This window comes from Anticarsia gemmatalis, chromosome 11 (assembly GCF_050436995.1).
Source record: "Anticarsia gemmatalis isolate Benzon Research Colony breed Stoneville strain chromosome 11, ilAntGemm2 primary, whole genome shotgun sequence".
In the NCBI taxonomy this organism is placed as follows: domain Eukaryota; kingdom Metazoa; phylum Arthropoda; class Insecta; order Lepidoptera; family Erebidae; genus Anticarsia; species Anticarsia gemmatalis.
The window spans coordinates 7144966-7167394 of record NC_134755.1 but is presented as its reverse complement, the minus strand read 5'-3'; the positions used below and the strand labels follow the sequence as shown (position 1 = coordinate 7167394).

The following is a 22429-nucleotide window of genomic DNA, read 5'->3' as shown; positions in this document are numbered from 1 at the left end:
TTATACCTGTTATTATCTTCTGCCAAACGATTCGATAGGGTCTTGTGACCAACTTCGTGCAGATATGTTATCTTTGTTACATTGTGTAGGTTAGAGCGAGAACGAAAATCCGCATCACAGTAGGGGCCTTTTTATTTTTTGCCATACGCCGCTTTACTCAGTGAGTCGGATTCCGTCGGGGCGGGTCGTCACTACAGTCTATTTATTGCTATATACCATTTGTGTATTATAATTTTAGTGTAGAGTAGGGCGGCCCGATTTTTCTCCCGACTAACGTACTTAATTAAAATAATCAAAATGCTCCACCTCCGGAATATCGCCAAAACGGTGGCACCGTTAAAAAATAGCATCCAGAATGAGGCAGTCAATAATATGCTTAAACTTACGCCTGCTGGTGTAAATGTATGCTGCCGCACATATGCAAGCCATGAGATCCCAGACAGGCTTAAAGATATTCCTACCAGCGCAAACCCAAGATTCTTCGACATGGTGGAGTATTTCTTCCATAGGGCATGCCAAGTGATCGAAGATAAACTCGTAGAAGACATCAAGTCTAGAGGATCTATCGAAGAGAAGAAAAAGAAGGTTGCCGGTATCCTGAAGCTCATGCAGCCATGCGACCACATTATTGAGATCCAGTTCCCACTCAGGCGCGATTCTGGCGATTATGAAATGATCCTTGGTTACAGAGCGCAACATTCCTCACACAGAACCCCAACCAAAGGAGGTAGGTGCCATACTTTTACGATTTTCGCGTTACTTTGCTTACATCATCTGTGTAATACTTATTGTTAATAGGAAGTTTTATTTATAGCTGCTGAGACACGTGATGTGACTATACGTAATGTTAGCTTAAATATGTGGACCTCGCAATTTAGCTTTACGCTCGAAATATTGTGTAGTAACTGGTAAAAGTCATACAAAAATATTTTATAGAGGCCATTTTAGTTTTAGAGAGAGATATATATATATTTACTTTGGAAGATAGTAGACAGTTAAACGTAGAACAGTAGAAAAGCATAACCTTAAATTTGCCGTCACATGCCAATTAACGCAGTAGTGCCGAATTATACCATTCACCTTGATTCCATGACTTGTTTTAGACTGTCGAGCCCCATTTAACCTAAAAATAAGCAGAGACTCCTATTATAACTATTGAGCTATTGATCATAATAATACACTAAAGAGAGACATTGTTATGTCTAGAACTCTTAGGATTAGCATTTAAGTGTTATTATTATTTGGGTGTTAACGAAAAAGTTATTTATATAATCCGTAAATCTGTACAAATATCTACGCAGCTATAAATTATGTAACTCCAAACATTTGTATTAAGATTATTCTTTAGATAAAGGTAATTACAGTTACTAATCCCGACTCTACATAATATTCTGATAGTGGTATTTTCGACAAAGAATGCATCCAAAAACCGTAACATAAGTTTTTCCCATCACTAAAATATCAATGTTCACCGATAAAAGATATTTTTCTTATTAACTAGTTACTTAACCCTTTCCATCCTTACCGCTTACGGCAAATGGGTAAAAAAAAATTTATTAATTCATTCTGATGTTTTTATATATAAATGCTTTAATTAAGTTCTCATAATAATGTGCTACATACCTACTGAGAAGAGAGTCGTAAAAATATTCATTGCGATTTTTTTTATTAGAAATATAACAATATGGCTTCATTAGCAGTAAGCGATAACGAAAAATAGGCACCTGTGTAAAGAAATATATTCTATCAGCAAATTTATCTATCTATCTTGATTCAGGCCGGCGATTTGGCCTTGTAATAAAACAATGAGTAGCATGTGGAATGGCAATACATCAGACATTCTAGCGTCGAACGACCCTATTCAAAACAGAGGACGATTGACTCCACGAGAATAAACCGGCCTTTATGTTGAGGTTATGAATGAAAAGACACTATCAAAGACAACTGCCGAATCACGTTGAATGGATTCTGTGGAACTTGAAACTTACGACGAACAAATTTTTGAACAAGACATATTGACATTACCTACAGATTCACGTAGATATGATTGTGAGGGTTGTAGATTCATAATAACTTTTTTTTACTAAACGTTCAGCCATTGGATTATTTTGTGAACATTTTTTCCTTAATTTTGCGTCTGAGCCTCTTTTGTAAGCGGTAGACAATTCAATGACCGTTTTTTCTACATAATGACGTATGTTGTTACTCAATACATTTTTTTTCCTACATACTTACACCACGCCTTCGTTTTTTTGCTAACCTATAATTACCCGACAGCTCGACAGCTGCTGCTTATTGAATACTTACCTCTTGAAACACCTGGAACATATGGCCCAGCAGATTGATATTTGTTAGTTAGTTAATCCTATAAGCAACCCTTAGAGCATGGCCCTTGCTCTTAGAGGCAAAATACAAGCTAGCTGCAATGGATACATGTCATACAAGACCCTGCGAAAGTGAGACAAATGATCTTTATTAAAATATTAATTTATACCAATTAAAATTTTGATTTATACCATAAAGAAAAATGCATTTTTATAACAGCACCATTAATTGCTCTGGTAAAAAAAGTAATTTCCTGGAGCTAATTTATTGAACTAACTCGTACTTGAATATAATAATTCGTCACGAACGGGAAATTAATTAGGCACTATTCCAAGAATCTTCTATAAAAGTCCTTAAACCAATTAATTCGCATAAAGGGAAGATAAAATTCTAGGAAACTGGACTAAATAAAACACCTTACAAAAGAAGTAATTCGCTTAAAGAATTTTTGTGTACACGTCTGTACGAATGATGATTGTTACGACGTGGGCACATAATTACAGGATGTTATTGTTACGTATCGTGGTGATGTCATCATCCCTATTACTCCATGGGCTATGGGCCCCATTAGAGCATGTCTTATAAAGCCATTGATATAATCGTATTAGGTATTTGTAGTAATCGGAAAAACGCGGGGACAAGGTATTCATGCGTTGATAATTATTTTTGTTAATGAAAAGTGTTTTTGTCAATTACTTAGTTTGTATACCTTGTAGGGATCAATAAATTACGAAGTTTTTTGTGAAAATTTCAAAACTATGTCAACTAAAAGGATGCATTAGATCAGCAATGTATTAGACCCGCCTTACTTTTATATTATGTTATTGTAGGTCATATAACTCAAGTAAAAGCTCTAGAATCAATTTATCCTTAAGTAAATGAAGTAATTTAGGGAAATATTTGCTAAAAATGTATTTTCCTTGACAGGTTCTGAATTTCTGACGATATATTTATATTATACCTAATTGTTAGTTCGCCAGTCACGTATTATATTGACAGACTTTAACGTCCACAAATATAGTAAACTAAACTAACAAGTAAATAAATAAACAGCAGCCATTACGTCGTTACTTAATAGTTATCATTTGACACCTCCATGTTTATTCTCTTATCACTGGGGAGTGCCCATTTGCCCAAGTAATTATTATAACCCAAGATTATTTCAATGACGTTTGCTAAAAATGTAATAAATATTAGCGAGTATCGGCTAAATTGCTTCTTATTAGATAATACACAAGTAGACAAGAAAAATAGTCGATTGCTTAAAAAAGTATCATATGTTATCTATTTCTTGCGTGCGTAGCATGTACCGTCACTGGTCACACCCCCTTTTCTCAAAACCATTGACTCTTTGATTTTGGTTGTTACAAACATGCCAAATGAGCATAAGAATGCAAGCTATATCACATCCTTTTTGATCTTACATAAGTGTATTATTATGTCAAACTATCGAAGCACTTATCATATCGCACTTATCAAACTAAATAGATTAACGCTACTGCTTTACTAATACCAAGCCCTCACAGTTGATTTTTTAATCAATACACATTATACATAAGTGTCTCTTATCTTGTTTGCCTAAACTGTTGAACAATATCAAAATTCACTCTACTCGCGAAAGCGTATCCGAGTTTTCGGTGGGTGACAATCTAAAAATTGCCGAAATCAATCAAATTGGCGGTATCAGTGTCACGTGTAGGTATGTCTGACATCACACGCGAATGTCACTAGCACGTAGATAGTGAGTTTAGGCTTTTGGAAAAACAAGATAATAGTCTTAAAGGTTTTCACCTGGCTGGCAACGGGAGGCGTGGTTGTGACGCATTATCTAGCGTCAGACATTGCGTAATGCCTAAAATTAAACAGAATATCACCGGCTGTTCTCGACATGTTAGAAGCAAATATGTTAGCGAATATTAAAAAAGCACACACCTCTTGGAAAGATGTCACGATTTGTTATGTATTCAAGTTATTATTATCACCTGGTTTTTCTAAAGGTCGTCCCGGTCTACAAAAACATATTTACTTAAATATCTAGACGACTACATTAATATAATTTGATTATTATTGGGAAGTTGGTATTGCACTTGACGTATTAATAAATAGTACATGTTAAACAATCGATCGGTGTCGGCGTGGGTCAATGACTTCAATCAAAACAGAGCTAAGTATAATATAGCTAATGTCAGGAACACAGATACATTATAACTTGGTTGTTGCTGTAGACAAGTGAATGACATCCATTCAATACGGTCTCTGTTGAAATATAAAAATAGCAACGAGAGCGGCAAAAAATAGTCGTTGTACATAACTACATGAGTAATCGCATTGTGCTAAGTTTATTCCGATTCTTTCCTGGTGATTTTCTGAAGTAGGGACCTAATTCAGTAAATTCAATAATCCCAATGTTTTTCAACACAAATGGAGCGGTTTTGAAGTTTATCTAATACAACACGATACCTAATAATAACACACTAAAATTAACATTTTCCTTGTTACATTTTACTTAATAGGTTTCATGTACTTGTATGAAATTCAACATAGAAACAATTACGTAATCAACGAAAACCCGAAGAAAAATAGCGAATTATTGTCTCTATCTCGAACAGATAGACACATTTTATTTCAGTCTCGTGCGTTGCTATTTATGAAACAAGAAAACGAGCCAAAGAAAATCCGTCTTTTAACTCTACTGTTAGATCAATACGTTTTTGCAGAATAATTTCATTCATATATTGTTTTAATTACTGTTATATTAATCCTACAAGTTATGTAATAAATTATCACCCATAGTAATGGTATCTTTGCGACTTCGTATATACACGAACAGTATTGTGAGAGAACAATGATCAAAGAACGATATAATTGCTCCGACGTAAATCGTAGAGACATTAAAATAATTGTACTGTGTACTTGACGTTACCTTTAACATTAGTTTGTAGATTTTGTATCAATTTTACGTTACGGAAAAATACTTTATAATTATTCATAATACATAAGTACTCATACATACTTCATATTGTATACAACTTATTTTCATTAAGCATATTGTTGCATTCAAAATAATTTGAAACACACAAAAGAATTTTGTTTTTCCGTCCTTGAGATTCACGCTTCAGTGGGTAAAGAGTTTTTTTCTAATGTGTTGGTGCCAAAACTATCATTAGTAACACGAAATATCTACGGTTGAATAAAAAAGGGCTACGTCAATATCGTCAAGGGTTTTCCGGAACTACGTAAAGTCATTAGCTGGTGATGTTGCTACGAAGTGCGTAGAGCCATTTTCGGCCTACGCGGTGTCGTAGGCGTGTTTATCATCTGAAACATTTTTCGTTGAAAACAACCAATGTGCCAAATACGTTTTATCGTTATCAACGTTTCTAACAATCTAAATTATATCCATTTGAAAACAATAGGTAGATATACTTACTATTTATTATTTTTACCAGTGTGTATAACAAATAAGAAGATATTTTTCACTTTATCTAAAACGTGACCTTAAACCATTGCTAACATATCAATTGCGATAATGTCTGAGTCGTTCGATCGATAAAAAATACGATAAATGTGTCGTAGTTTTACATAACTATCACTACAACCGAAATAAGTACCTATAGTTTTAATCAGGTGGTTAACAACTGAAATATAAAGTGCGAATTTCATCATAAATGTCAATTAAAGTTAAGGCTATCGCTTGTTTTGATAACTCCTAGCAGAATAAAAATAAATATTGACAGAATGATCTGATCTTTGCCACATACCGCCATATAAAAAGGTCTCGTAGGCCATATACCTGAAATTATATAACCTGACACAGCATGACTGATAAAATAGGAGATATTAATAAAAATACTTAGTCGCCATTCGTTGGCTACCTACTTAATAATTCAACTACATGTCTATCCGTTGCTTTACGGGTTTATTTCGAGGGTTCAGACAGGTTACCCCTACATTTGCGAATTTGAAAGGTCGATTGTTATTGAAACTGGTAAAGTGCGACCGGTCGTTAAAACTACATGCGTCTATTTTTAAGTTCAACATAAGAATATGCTACTTCTAGTTTGGGAATCTATACCATGATAAAAATATTTTGTCGAACAGTCAATTTATTTTCCTGGTATATAAGTACGGATGTTTTGCAAAATTTTGCAACTATTATCTTTTCGTCGTTGTATAGGTCATCATATTCGCGCTTATTTCCTTACCTAACTTCGTGCTGTAGCCGTGTCACCTATCGAATGATTATTTCGTAAACATGCGTGATTATAGAGTGCAGATAATGTGATCTGCAGGTGTTACCGAGTGCAAATGTCGATATTTTTCTGTTACTAGGCCACCTATTGATAAAATGATATCTTTATTTGCTATAAAATTTATACTTATTTGCGTGAAATAAGTAAATTTTCTTCTACCTTCGCTGTATTAACACTATATCAATACAGACTGGATTTCTTAATATTTTCTTCCTTTCTTTCATGTTAACATACGGTATACCATGTTTATAGGATTTTTTTTTCGGGAGAGACAATTTGCGTGTCGGTACCTAGTAGCTTGACTTTCATGACGTGTCCAAGCCACCTCCCACCTCACTTGTTAGATATTTGGGCAAAGCATTGGCTGCATGAAAATTTTTAGCAATCTAAAATACAGTACGTGTACAAAACACATCTACATTTAGAGCAGTTTCCATACCTACTCAATAAATGTGTATGCAAACTACCATTTCCTTCAGTTAATGAACTGTTTATTTGTCCTGTACCACGAACAATTTAAAACAATTAACTTGATGTTTTCAAATAACGTCCATCGTTCACGCCCGTATAACAAATTATGCTAACATTGCTTACGCAAATTGGTCTGTTTACGAGTTGAAAAATGCTCGAAATTGTCGTTGATTAGTCAAACATGACTTAGTAATAATGCACATATTTATCAAGTAAAGTTATTACTATCACTTTTGGGTTTTCTTTAATGATATTGTTAGAACAATAGCGATTCTCTGCAGGCGGTACTTCGAATATTGAGAGATGGACATTTAAAATGCACTGCAAAAATAAGTATCCGCATATATCCGCACATAGCTAGTCGGATATAGATAGTCGATAGTATATCTACAGGTGCCTTAATGCTTTAGTGGTATAATTCATTCATATTCATGCTATGAATATTTGGACGTACCTACCTTTCAACCGTCAAAAGTATAATAGGTAGTCTACAGAATTATTAATAGCTGAATTACTCAGATGCTTTGGCATAGTGGCCAATGAAAGCGATAGTACTAGACTTAGGTAGTACATAATGAAATAGTACGACATGAAAAAATGGTCGACTACATGCATCAATTTGATTCTACTATCTTCCTTTCTCGTCACTATACCTACTATAATTATTTTCCGACTTTTACATGTTTAACCACCGATTTCTGATAGATATAGATAAACTACCGTTAAATGTACTCAGAAACCGGGGGTTAATAGTTTATTTGGTAATTACCTAACATATGCTTTTTTGTGCACAGGTATCAGATTCTCAACTGACGTGAGCAGGGACGAAGTTAAAGCTTTGTCTGCCTTGATGACATTCAAGTGCGCTTGCGTCGACGTACCCTTCGGTGGTGCCAAGGCCGGTATCAAGATCAACCCCAAGGAATACTCCGAACATGAACTCGAGAAGATCACTCGTCGTTTCACCCTCGAGCTCGCCAAGAAGGGCTTCATTGGTACGTTATTTTATTTTTTATGTTGTTAGGGGAAAGATATACGGTCGATAAACGTAAAGACGTCGGTCCTGCGCCTAGCGTCTCCCTTGTCGTGTCGGTTTAACCGTCGCACATGGCTATGAGTGTAAGGAAATAGAGAGTGTATCTGTATATTATGCCACACACTTGGACACACAGACAAAGCCCTGCAAATTGGGCTGATTTCAACTAAACTGGCCGCCGGTCAATAAATATTGTGATCCGCGTACATCATCGCATTTTTAGGGTCTGTAGGTAAATTCCATACATTTATAAACACTTTCTTGCACTACGTTTTGTTTTATCTCAGTTTGTTCTTGATTTATAACTGATCGTGTAAAGAGTAGGTACCGTTGACAGGTTTCAGTACAGATAACACGATTTCACAATACAAATAGTGACACAGGTGATGGTGAAATACTTTAGCGTTTGCTATAAAAGAAAATCATTGCTGTAGTTATAGCAACGAACGCTGCGAAAGCTTAAGCACTACATAGGGGCGTAGTCATTATTAACGGGTTCTTAGCACGGCAGGCCAAATGACATGACACATAAATGGCTCCTGAAAAGTGCATATTTGATAAGTATTTTTCCTTTTTAATTATTTCAAAAATAAGTAGGTATTTGTGTTGTATCTGTCCATCCATATTATTGTGATTGAAAGTAAATAAAAAAGGAGTTCGCTACTGTCAACAAAACACTGCCGACATATTGCTTATTTAGCTAATTTCATGCTTAACAATCAAATGTGCCACGTAGGTCAGTATATTTGTTTTCCTTGTTATATGAGAGTTGTTTTGTATTTAGTTACAAATTATTTATGAATAACAAAGTTAGGTATGAATGGTCACTTCTCGATATGGCCTTGTTTGATTCAGGTCATCGACTGTCAACTGTCACGTACATAGGTCGATAACCGGCACAAGAAAATTACAGTCGCGTGATTGTAATAGCCTAACGACAGGTTAGAACTGAAAATAGGAAAACTTATTATCTGTTAAATAATGCATTCAAACAGTTGGAAAATTACGATTTTGCTCATTTTTATCAGGGGATTGTTCTGAAAGAAAGTCCTCTAAGTACTTTAATCCAATCAACTAAAGTCGTTCCGTAGACTCATTTTAACTGATATAAAATCATTACTGTAGATATCGAGCACGTGTTTAATTAAAACAATAGCCAATTTCAGATAATTTACGATGAATTTGCCAATAAACGTCTCGATCGCGATCCTTAATCTTATCGTAGTGCTTATTGCCTGCTAGTAACGTGATTACAACAAATTGCGTAATATTAAATTGTGCAAATATTAATAATAATATAATGAACACACCTACGCAATATCGAACTATTAGTAAACATCACATGTAACACATTTCACATTTTGATCTACTTACTAGAAACATTGCCTACCTAATCTAAGGATTCTCCATGAATTTTGTGAAACAAACTTAAACATAACTAAGCCTGACTACTCGATGTCCTCTAAATTGCTCATGATTTCTTAGCTTATCACGTAGTTTATCCCTTCGCTTGGTAACGTGAGCCCCTCAGGCTCACTTTAACCGATGTTTTTTCCTCTACACGCAAGCCACGACGCCCTTGCAGCGAGCCCGGCCTTGGCATTTTACAGCCATTTCGTTAATGGATTGGATTATACTGTTCATAGTAGAGCACAGAAATGAATGTAATTAATAAAACCATTGTTGATTTATTCAGGCAAGTATATAATTTATCTGTTGTTGCTATTTAATTATCGTTCGAGCCCGTGGCATTGGGAGTAATTAGTACCTATATCCTCAAGGAGATAAATTTTATATTTTTTTCACAATGAGATGATCGATCTTATTGAAAAACATTTCAATACCATTTTCCTGTCCGATAACTACGCCATTATGTCCAAACCACAAGCCACAATTTCTTTTTACTAAAGAACAGGTGGTTTAAAGGTATTATTATATTGTTCAGGGCCCGGTGTGGATGTACCCGCCCCCGACATGGGTACTGGTGAACGTGAGATGTCATGGATCGCCGATACCTACGCCAAGACTGTTGGTTACCAAGACATCAACGCACACGCCTGCGTCACTGGCAAGCCCATCAACCAGGTGAGGAAAAAGTCCCTCTATCTACGCTATCGTATAAATAAAAATATCTTGTAATGTCAATCTCTTATTTTTTTCTTATTAACATACTCCCGGTTTCCATTGTTCTTTCTTTTTCTTCTTTTCTGCTATCAAGACGAAGTTGCGAGTTAATTTCACTAAACATTGGATTTATAAAACCCAATGCAAAAACTATAGAGAAGAAATGCATCATTATAACCATTTGTGAAGTTAATTTCATAAAGTTTTATGTCTTTGTTTGTTACGTAGGGAGGTATTCACGGCAGAGTGTCCGCTACCGGCAGGGGCGTGTTCCACGGTCTGGAGAACTTCATCAACGAGGCCAATTACATGAGCATGGTTGGTAAGTATCATAAAAAAACCTGCAATTCATCCGTATGTCTATAGTTCAGAACTGTAGAATGGAGAATGTTAACAAATTTGGATTATTTGCTCTCCATATTCTCTGTTAAAAATAAAAAATACTACCTAGTGAAAGAATTACTTTGATACGTCAATTAGTTTCCGATTTATAAGTAAAACAAGTTGTAACCGCGCGAGTCGGTGTGACGTCATTGTACATTACGCTAAGTCTGGCTCACATAGTCTTTTTTTATAATATTTACTATTATTACACTTTAAATGTAATAAGCAGACGAAAACACAACAAAATACTGCATAACCTATTACATCTACGGCTGGAGACTTGATATTAAGCAGGACGTGGCCCGCGCGGCGCGGTGTACTATGACGTCACGCTGTTAGCGGGACTCGATATTTTTTGAAACTTTGAATGCTTGTAAAATCAAAACTACTTGGTATTTTTGACTGAAACAAAAACTAGTTTGCATGTACATGTACAGGCTTTACTGAGTCAAAATTTTAAGCGATTTGGCATACCTAGTAACATTCTCCATTTAGAACCTATTTTTGATGACCTGAGTATTCGTTTCGTAGTTTAGATATTTTTGTATAATACTTTCACGTAATGATGATAACGTGTCAATATTCCTAAGAATAATCATAAAAGTCTATTGGACAAGCCATAAACTTAACTATGAGTACACTTATATACGTCAGTCGTCTACAAGATAGTCATCGTAAAGCGAGCCTTACTTGTACGAACCAAACAAAACCGCCCCTTTATGACTCAGCTTATATTTTGTTAATTTGACGAACGCTAAGATAACGTTACGTAGAACTGACGACAAATGACACCATACTGTATCTATACACTGATAAAGCAGAATTTTAAAGCCAATGTGACGAATTAAATTGTTCAAGTACCTAAGCATATACAATATATCACATAGTAACATTATTACGATTATTTTATATTATCTGTGTTATTTATTGTATTTGCTATAATCTGTGGCTCGTGGCGGTCATGGTCGTAATTTTTTTATATCAATAACATAATCGTAAGTATCTGGATTTTGTTTTATTATTTTTTTATTGGCAGAAAGATTGTTTTGACAACATGTTTTTAGTAAGATTTGCAACAAAGATAATTTATTGATCGTCACGTTCCTCTTTCGTATTTGAAAGAACTTCTTATCTGAGGAAATTCGGTACGTTCGTATATTTTGATAATCATGCTAGGTATCTATTTTTTAGCCATATCACTCAAATTTATCATTTGAAAAATATGTAGTTGTCAATGATTTGTGAAAATTTTCGTAAGATTATAATAATATTCTTTAGGATTTTCCCGCACGTAGCCTTCCTTATCCGAAACATGGGTACTTTATAGCTCTGATAAAAGAACTCAAAAGATAATGGCAGTCAATTAGATAGTTATCATATCACTTTCGTAGATCATCGCAGGGGTCCTAGTAGTAGATTAACTTACTACCTACAAAAAGCTACCTACTTAAGTACTATTTTTTGATTGTTTCTTCTAGGCACCACCCCCGGCTGGGGCGGCAAGACCTTCATCGTTCAGGGATTCGGTAACGTGGGTCTCCACACTTGCCGTTACCTCGTCCGCGCTGGCGCCACCTGCATAGGCATCATCGAGCACGACGGCTCCATCTACAACCCCGATGGTATTGACCCCAAGGTAAGATACACATACCATAGACACAGCTAATAGCCTGTTTCATCAGGCCTTACTTAGTGTTCTTCTTTTATCGAAAATACGATTTTGGCGGATATAACAGTATCTATCAGTGTATCTAAAGCAAGAGTTATAAACCGGCACTTAATTTAGTAAATAGAAACCTGACACATGACCAAGATCTACATGAAGATTAGAATCGCGCACTAGCAAATTAACGTGTAACAGCCCATTGTTTCACAAATCAAATCGCGTTACATTTAGAATTCTAACAGGTATAGTGTATCTATCATGCACTGTAATAGTCTCTGTGTGAAATACTTATACGAAGCATGATGCTCTGAACACTTCGTACATAAACTGTTATGGCAATCTACAATGCACAATCAAAACATAAAACACCGCGTGAGACCATAAAAAATGCTTACACTCCATGTGACATATTATATACAATACTCGTAACAGGAAAAGATCCTTGCTATGATCTACGCCGACTTTAAACACTTATCGGCCTCCAAGCGGAAATTTCATTAAAAGAAATTGATCTTACTAAATTGATATAGACAGTAATGGACACCGTCCATCGATGGCTGGCCACGCAATTGAGCATGAAACTGTTACTAGCCACGCGAAACCTCCATGAAATTAGAATTTAAATCCGCTGCACCATGACAGCGATTAACATAATCAAGTTACGCTTGTCTTACAACTTGCAACTTGGTGTTTGTAATGCACCTAGATACTGTGACGTCATTATGTGCAGTAAAATTATGCACACGCAGACCTGTATAAAATATGGTAATAGTGTTAACTCGACTGGGAATTAATAAGAAAACATTAATTACTACCTTTTACAGACTTCAACTACTAACTTCGTATCTAGAAATACCAGTTGGGTCACTATAAAACTGGAACCATAAAGATCTTTGGTAGGTGCCTAAATACTTCGGTGTACTTATATTAACTTATACCCTAGACATCAGATCACCCTAAAATAACATCTTATTCATAAAAAATGAAAAATATGAAGTTATGAAAGTTTTATAAAGAGCTTTATTCCTTTCACTCCTTAGCGAAATAAAAAAGAGAAAACTTATTTTAGTCGTTTTTTAACTAAGAAAGGTTTATAGTGTGTTTATGAATAAGAGGGTATGTCTATATATTGTCTCTAATTTCTTTCAGTGTATCTCATGTCCTCGACAATGATTAAATCAGTGTCGCGTTACTAAAAGTCTCAGTTTTATCAGCGAGGTTACAAATGTCCGCCTCGAAACGCCTTGACAATGACATATTATTTCACTTTTATCAATATTACTATGAAATATCGATTTATTTTATACCTCATTCTATCGCACTTCTAAATCAGACAGTATATCTCTGAGATAAGTATATCCGAGTTAAAATTAGGTATAATAATAGCGATAAAGGTAACTACAGATGTGATCTAATCGTATTATTGATAACCTACTTATTTATAAGCTATTTTTCTATTGATTAATGCCAATAGAATAAAGTAATAATGATATTCTTATTCCTGTAGTAAATATGTGTGTAACAAAGAAAGTATTACATAATCAAATAATCTCGATCATCTTTATCGGGCTAAGTTGTCAATCAATCAATCATTACGCAAAAATGACGTAAATATTGCATAGTTACTAAGTAACAACAGAATTCCGTGGCTCAATTGATTGTTGATATTACATGTGCACACTAGACCAGCTTACTACTACTTACTAATCGACTTTATTGATAAACTAAAGTCCAGCATAACAAATAAAATATGTAGAGCATTAATTCCCTCTGTAAAGTAAAAGTAATTTCTAGAGTTATCTTCTCAATGGCTTGAGACTCCTCAACATTGGTAATCCATGTTCTATACTGTCATTTTATAAATAACTAGCTGACCCGCGCAACTTCGCTTGCATCACTTAAGAGAGAATGGGTCATAATTTTCCATGTTTTTGTAACACTTTTTACTGTTACCTACTCTGCGCCTATCGGTCGTAGCGTGATGATATAAAATATGCTTTTTTTCACGAAAAATATTCTCAAAATTATTTATATCTATTAGTATAACGAAGTCGCTCTAAGGCATATCCGCCATTAAAACAGTTGCCATGGCAACGGAATTCTGTTAATTCAATGTCATTATAATATTGATTTTTCGCGACTTCGTTGAATTTTCTGAATTTTCCCGGGAAATGCGTCATTTTCCCGCGGTAAAAAGTAGCCTATGTCCTTTCTCGGGTATCAAAATATCTCCATACCAAATTTCATGCAAATTGGTTCAGTAGTTTAGACGTGATTAAGTAGCAGACAGACAGACAGACAGACAGACAGACAGAGTTACTTTCGCATTTATAATATTAGTATGGATGATGAATTCTGTTAAGCTTGTAGGTACACAGAAATACATTATATGGAATAAATTACCGCGATCATTCGTAACAGCTCCGGAGAAATTTCTTGAACTGGATTGCTGGAGATCTTTAAACTGGACTTTCGGTTTCTGAGCACATTTAGCGGTAGTTTATCTATTCAATAGCATTTAGCGTTAGCGTTTTTTTGCATGAGTTTTAACGCTATTGATTAGATAAACTGCCGCTAAATGTACCTCAGAAACTGGGGGTTAGACGTAGGCAACTGAGAAATTAGGTACATAACAGTCAGATAGCTACATGTCTTTATTATATTCTACAGGCTCTGGAAGACTACAGGATCGAGAACGGCACAATCGTGGGCTTCCCCGGTGCCAAGGCTTACGACGGCGAGAACCTGCTGTACGAGAAGTGCGACATCCTCGTCCCCGCCGCCATTGAACAAGTCATCCACAAGGAGAACGCACACAAGATCAACGCTAAGGTAACGACTCTTTCATTTCTAAGTGATTTATAGAGACAAAAATATGTAATATTATACCTATGTACAAGTAAACGAATCTGGGGGCACGGGAGTGCCCCCGCAAGTCGAGCAAAAAAAAGCGGCACGGCCGTAACATCCTTTTCTCGAAGCAATTCGGGCTATTTTCGACACCCCTATAATTTCGTTGTGGATAAAACAAGGAGCCTGAATTTTCAGCAACTAATCAATCATTGTATAAACACGGTATATTTAAAATTTCAGTCAATTTGAACCAGTAGTTTAAGAATGACAACTTGTTAAAGTTTTTGAATTTTGTCACTCACTGATTCACTGACTCACTGACTCACTGACTCACTGACTCACCGATCATCAAAAGTCTAAGGTACTTCTAGCAGACTTGGAATCTTAAAATTTGGAATACAAATAGGGTTTAGTGTCTTAATCATGGGAAAAATTCAATATTTTCTAATTTCGGTCCTGTTTTCTAAATACATCAACTGCAAGAATAACGTTGTAATCCCATGTAAATGTAGAGGATTACAAGGTTACATTTGCAGTTAATGCAGTTAATGAATCCTTATTACTGTAATATAATAGAAAATAATAGGTGTAGAAAGGTATCTTTTATATGAGGCATAACGGGAGGGGGTATAGGGTGTTAAGCCTATGAAACTGAACAACATTCTCAAAGGAAAATATGTTGAATTATGAAAAAAAAACGTATTTCCATACAAATTGGACTTATGTTCGCTCTACAAAAAGAAGTGAGATGCCATCAAAAACATTCTGTAAAAACCTCAAGTCTCGCCGTAAAAAGTTGTGAGATCTATATAATACCAAGTCGATTAATCTATTTAGTCTTTACTTAAAGGACCTTCTGTCTTAAGTTATAACATAAGTTAATATCATGCCAATATTTAAAACAAAATTACGTTTAAAACAAATAGATCGACTTGGTCATCGCATGAAAACACAAATTGGCCATTAAAATTTCAGGAGCATTAACTTCTCGTCGTGTGGTGTAGTGTTATACATATACTAATAATTAAATCATGCGATGGCCAGGTCGGTCTATTTGTTTAAAACGTAATTTTGTTTTAAATATTGGCATGATATTAACTTATGTTATAACTTAAGACAGAAGGTCCTTTAAGTAAAGACTAAATAGATTAATCGACTTGGTATTATATAGATCTCACAACTTTTTACGGCGAGACTTGAGGTTTTTACAGAATGTTTTTGATGGCATTGAAATTACAGACACATAGACGTACGGAGTACGTAACTTTTTTTACTTCAGTGCGTTATTATCTACTAATGTTCAAAAATATTCAGCAATGTTTTTTTTTCTATTCTCCATCTTTGCACTAATAATATGTTTATGCTGAACAAACTTTTAATATCAGCTTAACTCAAAACGATATCTAATCAATATAATATTTTCATCAGATCATCGCCGAGGCTGCCAACGGCCCCACCACGCCCGCAGCCGACAAGATCCTGATCGACCGCAACATCCTCGTCATCCCTGACTTGTACATCAACGCTGGTGGTGTCACCGTCTCCTTCTTCGAGTGGCTCAAGAACCTCAACCACGTGTCCTATGGACGTCTTACCTTCAAATATGAGCGTGAATCCAACTACCACCTTTTGGGTAAGTTACTTTGCGTTAATTGAATTACATGTCTTTATGTACTTCTTTTATACCTACCTAGTTAAAGTAAGTTCTATTTTTTACACCCGACGCAAAAAAGGGGTGTTATCATATTTTGTTTGCAGCTTAGTTAGACAATTTGGATCTCTTTGAATTGATTCATACTTATGTAAAATATTAACCGACATAGCTATATTACGAAAATATCATAAGATATAATAGGTATATGAAACTGACAAATTAACCACAATTAAAATTAGCAGATAGGTATGCCTTGAGTAAATTTCTCCAGCGATAAGTTATATAACATTATTTGTACTACCTCGGTGAAGGAACGACCGCAAACATTGCTTGCCTTATCTGTTTGTATTATCTCAGCAGAAGGTCGGTTTATTATTAACTATTCCATTGTACAACTATAAGTAAATTTACCAACTTCAATGTGAAGTTGCATTGTGTTCTAGATTTCAAGAGTATATTATTTTATCTTAATTAAAAGACCTAGAAAAAAATATTATCACGGTCAATGCTCATTTTCCTGCGATTCTTTATAAAAAAATACTCGTTACATTCAGAGAGTTTTAATTATTCTCCATCTAGACACATTTTTCTTTTCCTTTTCTTGGTTTTCACAGACTAAAATGAAATGTTTTTATTTTCAGAATCCGTGCAGGAGTCTCTTGAGAGGCGCTTCGGTCGCGTCGGTGGTCGCATCCCCGTCACTCCCTCCGAATCTTTCCAGAAGAGGATCTCTGGTGCCTCCGAGAAGGACATCGTGCACTCCGGTCTTGACTACACCATGGAGAGATCAGCTAGAGTACGTATTACTATAGAACCTTATGTTACATCATATAATCTAATTCATAATCATAAATACAATTGTTAATATGAATATTTTTTTGTTCAGGCCATCATGAAGACTGCCATGAAGTTCAACTTGGGCTTAGATCTGAGGACAGCGGCGTACGCCAACTCCATCGAGAAGATCTTCACCACCTACGCCGACGCCGGCCTTGCATTCTAAACACTCATTAGATAAATTGAAGTATTGTCTGCATTTTATAGACTCCATTTTAGTCCCTATGCACTTAAGTGTAACTTTTAAGACATTAATCACAGTATTTTTTGTTTGTTGGAATCATGGCTTTTTTTACTTTAAGTGAAACATTGTTAAACGTTTAATGTGAAAATTTAATTTTCCAATATTGTATCGTCTTGAAATTCGATTAAATTTGTTTTACTGTTATTCTTAAACTGTGTTTTTTTTGTTTTTAAAATGGAGACTTAATTTTATGAGCTTATGATATTAATATAAGAACTACAAGCAACAACAATATTATTTTTATTCTACTCGGTCTTAGTATTCCCCACAAAAGTCACAAGATTCCGAAAGCACACTGAATCTAACTTAAAGACGTTACGCATTGAGCGGGTTTTTTCCGCTTTCAAGCTAATGTTTTGCATTGAGTAACTACTAAATAGGTCCCGCTCAAGTTTAAGTTCACAGTGGGATATCATAAATATCAGGAGTACTTTTCATCTCCATCAAGCCGATTCTAATTAACTATTAATTACCTATTGATGATAGTAGCTACTTAACTATAAATTTGATGGCTTCAGGTTCCTGATACATAACTTAAAGCTTGTACGTGAGAAATCGATTGTTAAAAGAAAATATTTTGTTATCCAGATTATTTCTATTTTATATGAGCGTTTAATTATGCTCTGAACAGCTTGTTTTTTTCTCAATTAAAAAGTACATGTTCATGTTTTTAATTTGGATTTTTATATGATAGGTCAAGTCCTTTTTTCACATCCGATATTTACAACAATAATAATTGATTAAATAATTATTTTTAAAAGCTTTGAGGTTTGTTTCATCGAGTAATTATTTTTAAAAGCTTTGGGGTTTGTTTCATCGAGTCCAACTGGTATAAAATATCTGACCACTAAAGTGAGTTTTACATGGAAAGAATATAAATAAAATGTTTTAGGAACCCATCTTCAAAACTAGTTGAAAGCGAAGTTACCTGCCTGATTTGGTTATGCTTTGTGTGGAAAATTGCATCAGCACTTAACTCAATTCCATTACAGTACTTACCCCCTGAAAGCATTCGTAAAAATGCATATTAATGTAAAAATCATTTTCATAAGCACATTTGTATATCTTTAAAATTTCGTTTAACATAACGTGAATATCCATCTGAACGCTACAATTACCGAAATACATCATGCGATCTTGGAACGCAGCCAATTACGTGGTGAAATGTCACTTGTCAATCGATGCGAATTGTGAATTCTTCTACGATACCAAGCAGTATTTTTGTACTTACGCTATTTGGAAATTTATTAATGATAAAATGTATATTACTCCATTATTCGTTACCATATTATTAACTTTAATTAATGGCATATTTTCTAAAAGTGTCGAACTTACGTTTGAATTACCTGATAGTGCAGTAGAATGTTTTTATCAAGAAATAGAGAAAAATACTTCTGCGGCGTTAGAATACCAGGTATACTATGATAATACTCATATTTTGTAGTTCTATTTGTTATAAATAGTTGAAATTTCTATCGTATATAATCAAAAGACTAATTTCTAACCTATACATAGACCAGTCATCATAACTATAAATGTCTTTTTAGGTAATCACTGGAGGTCAATATGATGTCGATGTAAAGATTGAAGGTCCAAATAAACAAATACTTTACCAGCAGCAAAAGATGCAATATGATTCACATCAATTTACTGCACAACAAACAGGTATGACTATATTTCTATTATTGTAGACATCTTTTGTGAATTGAAATTTCAAGGAAACAATCTGCTTTTGTTATTACTTTGTTCATTATTATACAAATAGCAGTCTTAATTATGTACAAGTGAGTTGCCAACACAACACAACAGGTATTACTAATTACCATGAATATAAACTTCACTCAGAATGTAATGATTGGTAATACAAGTTTTCCTTGTTTCCTACATACATGAATTTAATATACATATGTATCTGTTTGCAGGTATATACAAGGTGTGCTTTAGCAATGAATTTAGTACATTCTCTCATAAGTTGGTATATATGGAGTTGAATGTAGGACCTGAGAAGCCTTTACCAGGTGTTGGAGACCATGCTACTGTTCTAACTCAGGTAACATACAACATGATAAATTACATGTAATTACAGCTCAAAAAGCCTCAAAAATACTTCTAATTGGGTTTTTCCCTACTGACTCATCTATATTTCATTAAATTAAGTTGTTATCTACAATTTTTTGTTTACTTTATATGTACCAGTATTGTAAGTTGATGCCAAAGAAGTATTTGTTCAAGTGTGTTAAGCAAATATTTATGCAACTGTTTCAAAAACTTGCAGAAAATTTTTTATATATGACAACATTTTTTTTATTGCAGCTGGAAACTTCTGCAGAAGAAATTCACTCAGCCCTCAACAGGATTATTGACCATCAAACTCACCACAGGCTTAGGGAAGCTCAGGGTCGCAAGAGAGCAGAAGATTTGAACGAAAGAGTATTCTGGTGGTCCATGGGAGAAACTCTCGCAATTGTTTGTGTAGCATTCGCACAAGTTATGGTTCTCAAGAACTTCTTCAGTGACCGGCCCACATTATACAATCGAATGTAATAACTAGTGAATTATATAGTTTATTTATTAAAAACATTTCTGGGGTTTATTTTACAATAGTTTTATTTATTTATTAATGTACAAATTATGATCTTATATAGTATTGCTACATAAATTATAACAATGTCACAAGAGTCATTCACTTGAGAACACTATTGCACTGTTTATTTTAGTAGATATATTTTACAGAAGAGGCAAGTCACCTCTCAATGGTGATGTGATAAGAGAGACAAATGGTTCTCCTAACTAAGTTACAAACAAACTCTAAGTGATTCTGAGTACTTTCATTCACATTAAATTAAAATATATAATGTAATTAAATAAAAGTTTTGATAATTTAATTATGTACTGATTAACAAAGGCCTGAGACTACTTAACTCTATGTAGATTAGAAATAAAATTTATATTAAAATCATCAGTGTATCCTCTCTTATATAATACTAAGTTCTGCAAGAGTGATTCTTTTTAAGAATGTAGGAGCAAGTAATGCTGTAAAGGAGATTTCGAATAGTCTGCTCACCATTATAAGATTTTTTCTTTATTTTATATCAGATGTTTTCTATTAAATGTTCATTACTTTTAAAACAGAACTAATAGAGCAAAAACTCCATTGACTAAGGCACAAGGGTAAGCAATCAAAGGTCTTTGCTCAGAATCTCCTGACATGGTAACAAAGAGTCTACTGGCTGAAAGTGCTGACCATATCACTGCAATAGCTGACAAACTCAAACCAACAGATCCATCAAGTGAAATGAATATTCCTAGCCCCGCTAGTACCACCATAGGCAACATACAATAACCTAATACACTAGCAACACTCAGCACTGTAAAGACTCCTTCAGAACGACTCATTAAAGAGAGCAAACAATACATTAAAATAACTGACATTACAGACAAGCCATAGACATAACCAAAGTGGGCTTTGTTTCCTGAGAGAAATAGACATACTGCTAGAGCTAAACAGAATGCGATAGGTCCAGCGATATCCGTATCTCTCAGTAAGAAGTTAGCATCATCAGCTTTAGATTGCCCATGGAATGGGTTAAGTACAGCCAGTGTCTTCTCCAATATTCTGTCTGGATAAATTTCGAGTTCATCTAATAAAGGCGGTTCGTCAAAATCAGTCGGTTCCACGGCAGGCTCTCCAGGTATTGGGCCCGGGGTGTATAACGTAGGATTATAGTACCGGTTGTTATTAGCGGTCATCTGCCCCTGCCCCTGGTCGAATGAGTAGTTTTGTTGATCACTTGGAAAGGTCTGGAAATCTATAACAAACAATTATACGTTTATGTTTAGATACATTAAAACACCGGTGCTACTAAAAGACCTAGAACAGGGTACTCACCTAAAGTTTGTGCTTGATCTCCAAATGTGTTAGAAGTATTAAACGAGTAGTTTTGGCCGCTATTTTGGCCCTGCCACGAAAAATCATTTGGGTTGCTGAAATTAGCCATGTTTGATATCCCTAAACTTTAGTTTTCGGAATAAACAAAGTAAAATATTGTAAATAATTAAAACGAGTAGAACAGTTCCATGTCACTACTTGTCAGATTTGACAGATGACACATGTTAGTTTTTTATTGAAATAGAGATGCGAAGCTAACAAAATTTGTATCGATTATATCAGTTGTTTGAATCTAGTTCTAACATAAATACTAATTATGAAACACTGATCACCCATGGAGTGCAACGAAAAAAATGGCAAGGCAAGTAAAAATTAAAGCGCCATAGATAATAAAATATTTAAGACGACAATTAGAGATAACTCTGCTTCCCCGTGTATCTAGTGATTTAATCTATTATTCCTTATTCATTACTTTTTTTAAAAGCTGTGAGAGGCATCGTTTTTCTTGATCGTGATAACCCATCTCACGCCTGTTATACTCGAAGGCTCAGACAGTAGTGCAATCGACAATGTCGATTTGAAGAATTGAGTCTTGTATCGGGAAAATTACAAAATTATGAATATTACATCCATACCTGCGACCTGGCATCGACCAAAGAACACCCCTTTGTACGGTCCTTACAATCTTCCCTT

At 34.7% G+C, this 22429-nt stretch overlaps 3 protein-coding genes across 3 annotated transcripts; 2 read left to right on the top strand and 1 right to left on the bottom strand.

Moving 5' to 3' along the window:
- Positions 1 to 154: 154 nt before the first annotated feature.
- On the top strand, positions 155 to 17999 carry Gdh (glutamate dehydrogenase, mitochondrial). Its single transcript, XM_076119903.1, has 9 exons — positions 155 to 727; positions 7844 to 8044; positions 10031 to 10170; positions 10438 to 10531; positions 12072 to 12229; positions 14930 to 15091; positions 16541 to 16745; positions 17408 to 17562; positions 17653 to 17999. The coding sequence occupies exons 1-9, from the start codon at positions 298 to 300 to the stop codon at positions 17767 to 17769; spliced, it is 1662 nt and encodes a 553-aa protein (XP_075976018.1). The 5' UTR covers positions 155 to 297; the 3' UTR covers positions 17770 to 17999.
- Positions 18000 to 19008: 1009 nt separating this feature from the next.
- p24-1 (transmembrane emp24 domain-containing protein) lies at positions 19009 to 20440 on the top strand. The gene is made up of 4 exons (XM_076119984.1): positions 19009 to 19261; positions 19395 to 19512; positions 19770 to 19897; positions 20161 to 20440. The coding sequence occupies exons 1-4, from the start codon at positions 19106 to 19108 to the stop codon at positions 20389 to 20391; spliced, it is 633 nt and encodes a 210-aa protein (XP_075976099.1). The 5' UTR covers positions 19009 to 19105; the 3' UTR covers positions 20392 to 20440.
- Positions 20437 to 21955, bottom strand: Yip1d1 (Yip1 domain-containing 1). Its single transcript, XM_076119983.1, has 2 exons — positions 21737 to 21955; positions 20437 to 21656 (listed from the first exon to the last, which is right to left on the bottom strand). Exons 1-2 carry the CDS (start codon positions 21843 to 21845, stop codon positions 20971 to 20973), a joined length of 795 nt encoding a protein of 264 aa, XP_075976098.1. The 5' UTR covers positions 21846 to 21955; the 3' UTR covers positions 20437 to 20970.
- Positions 21956 to 22429: the final 474 nt, after the last annotated feature.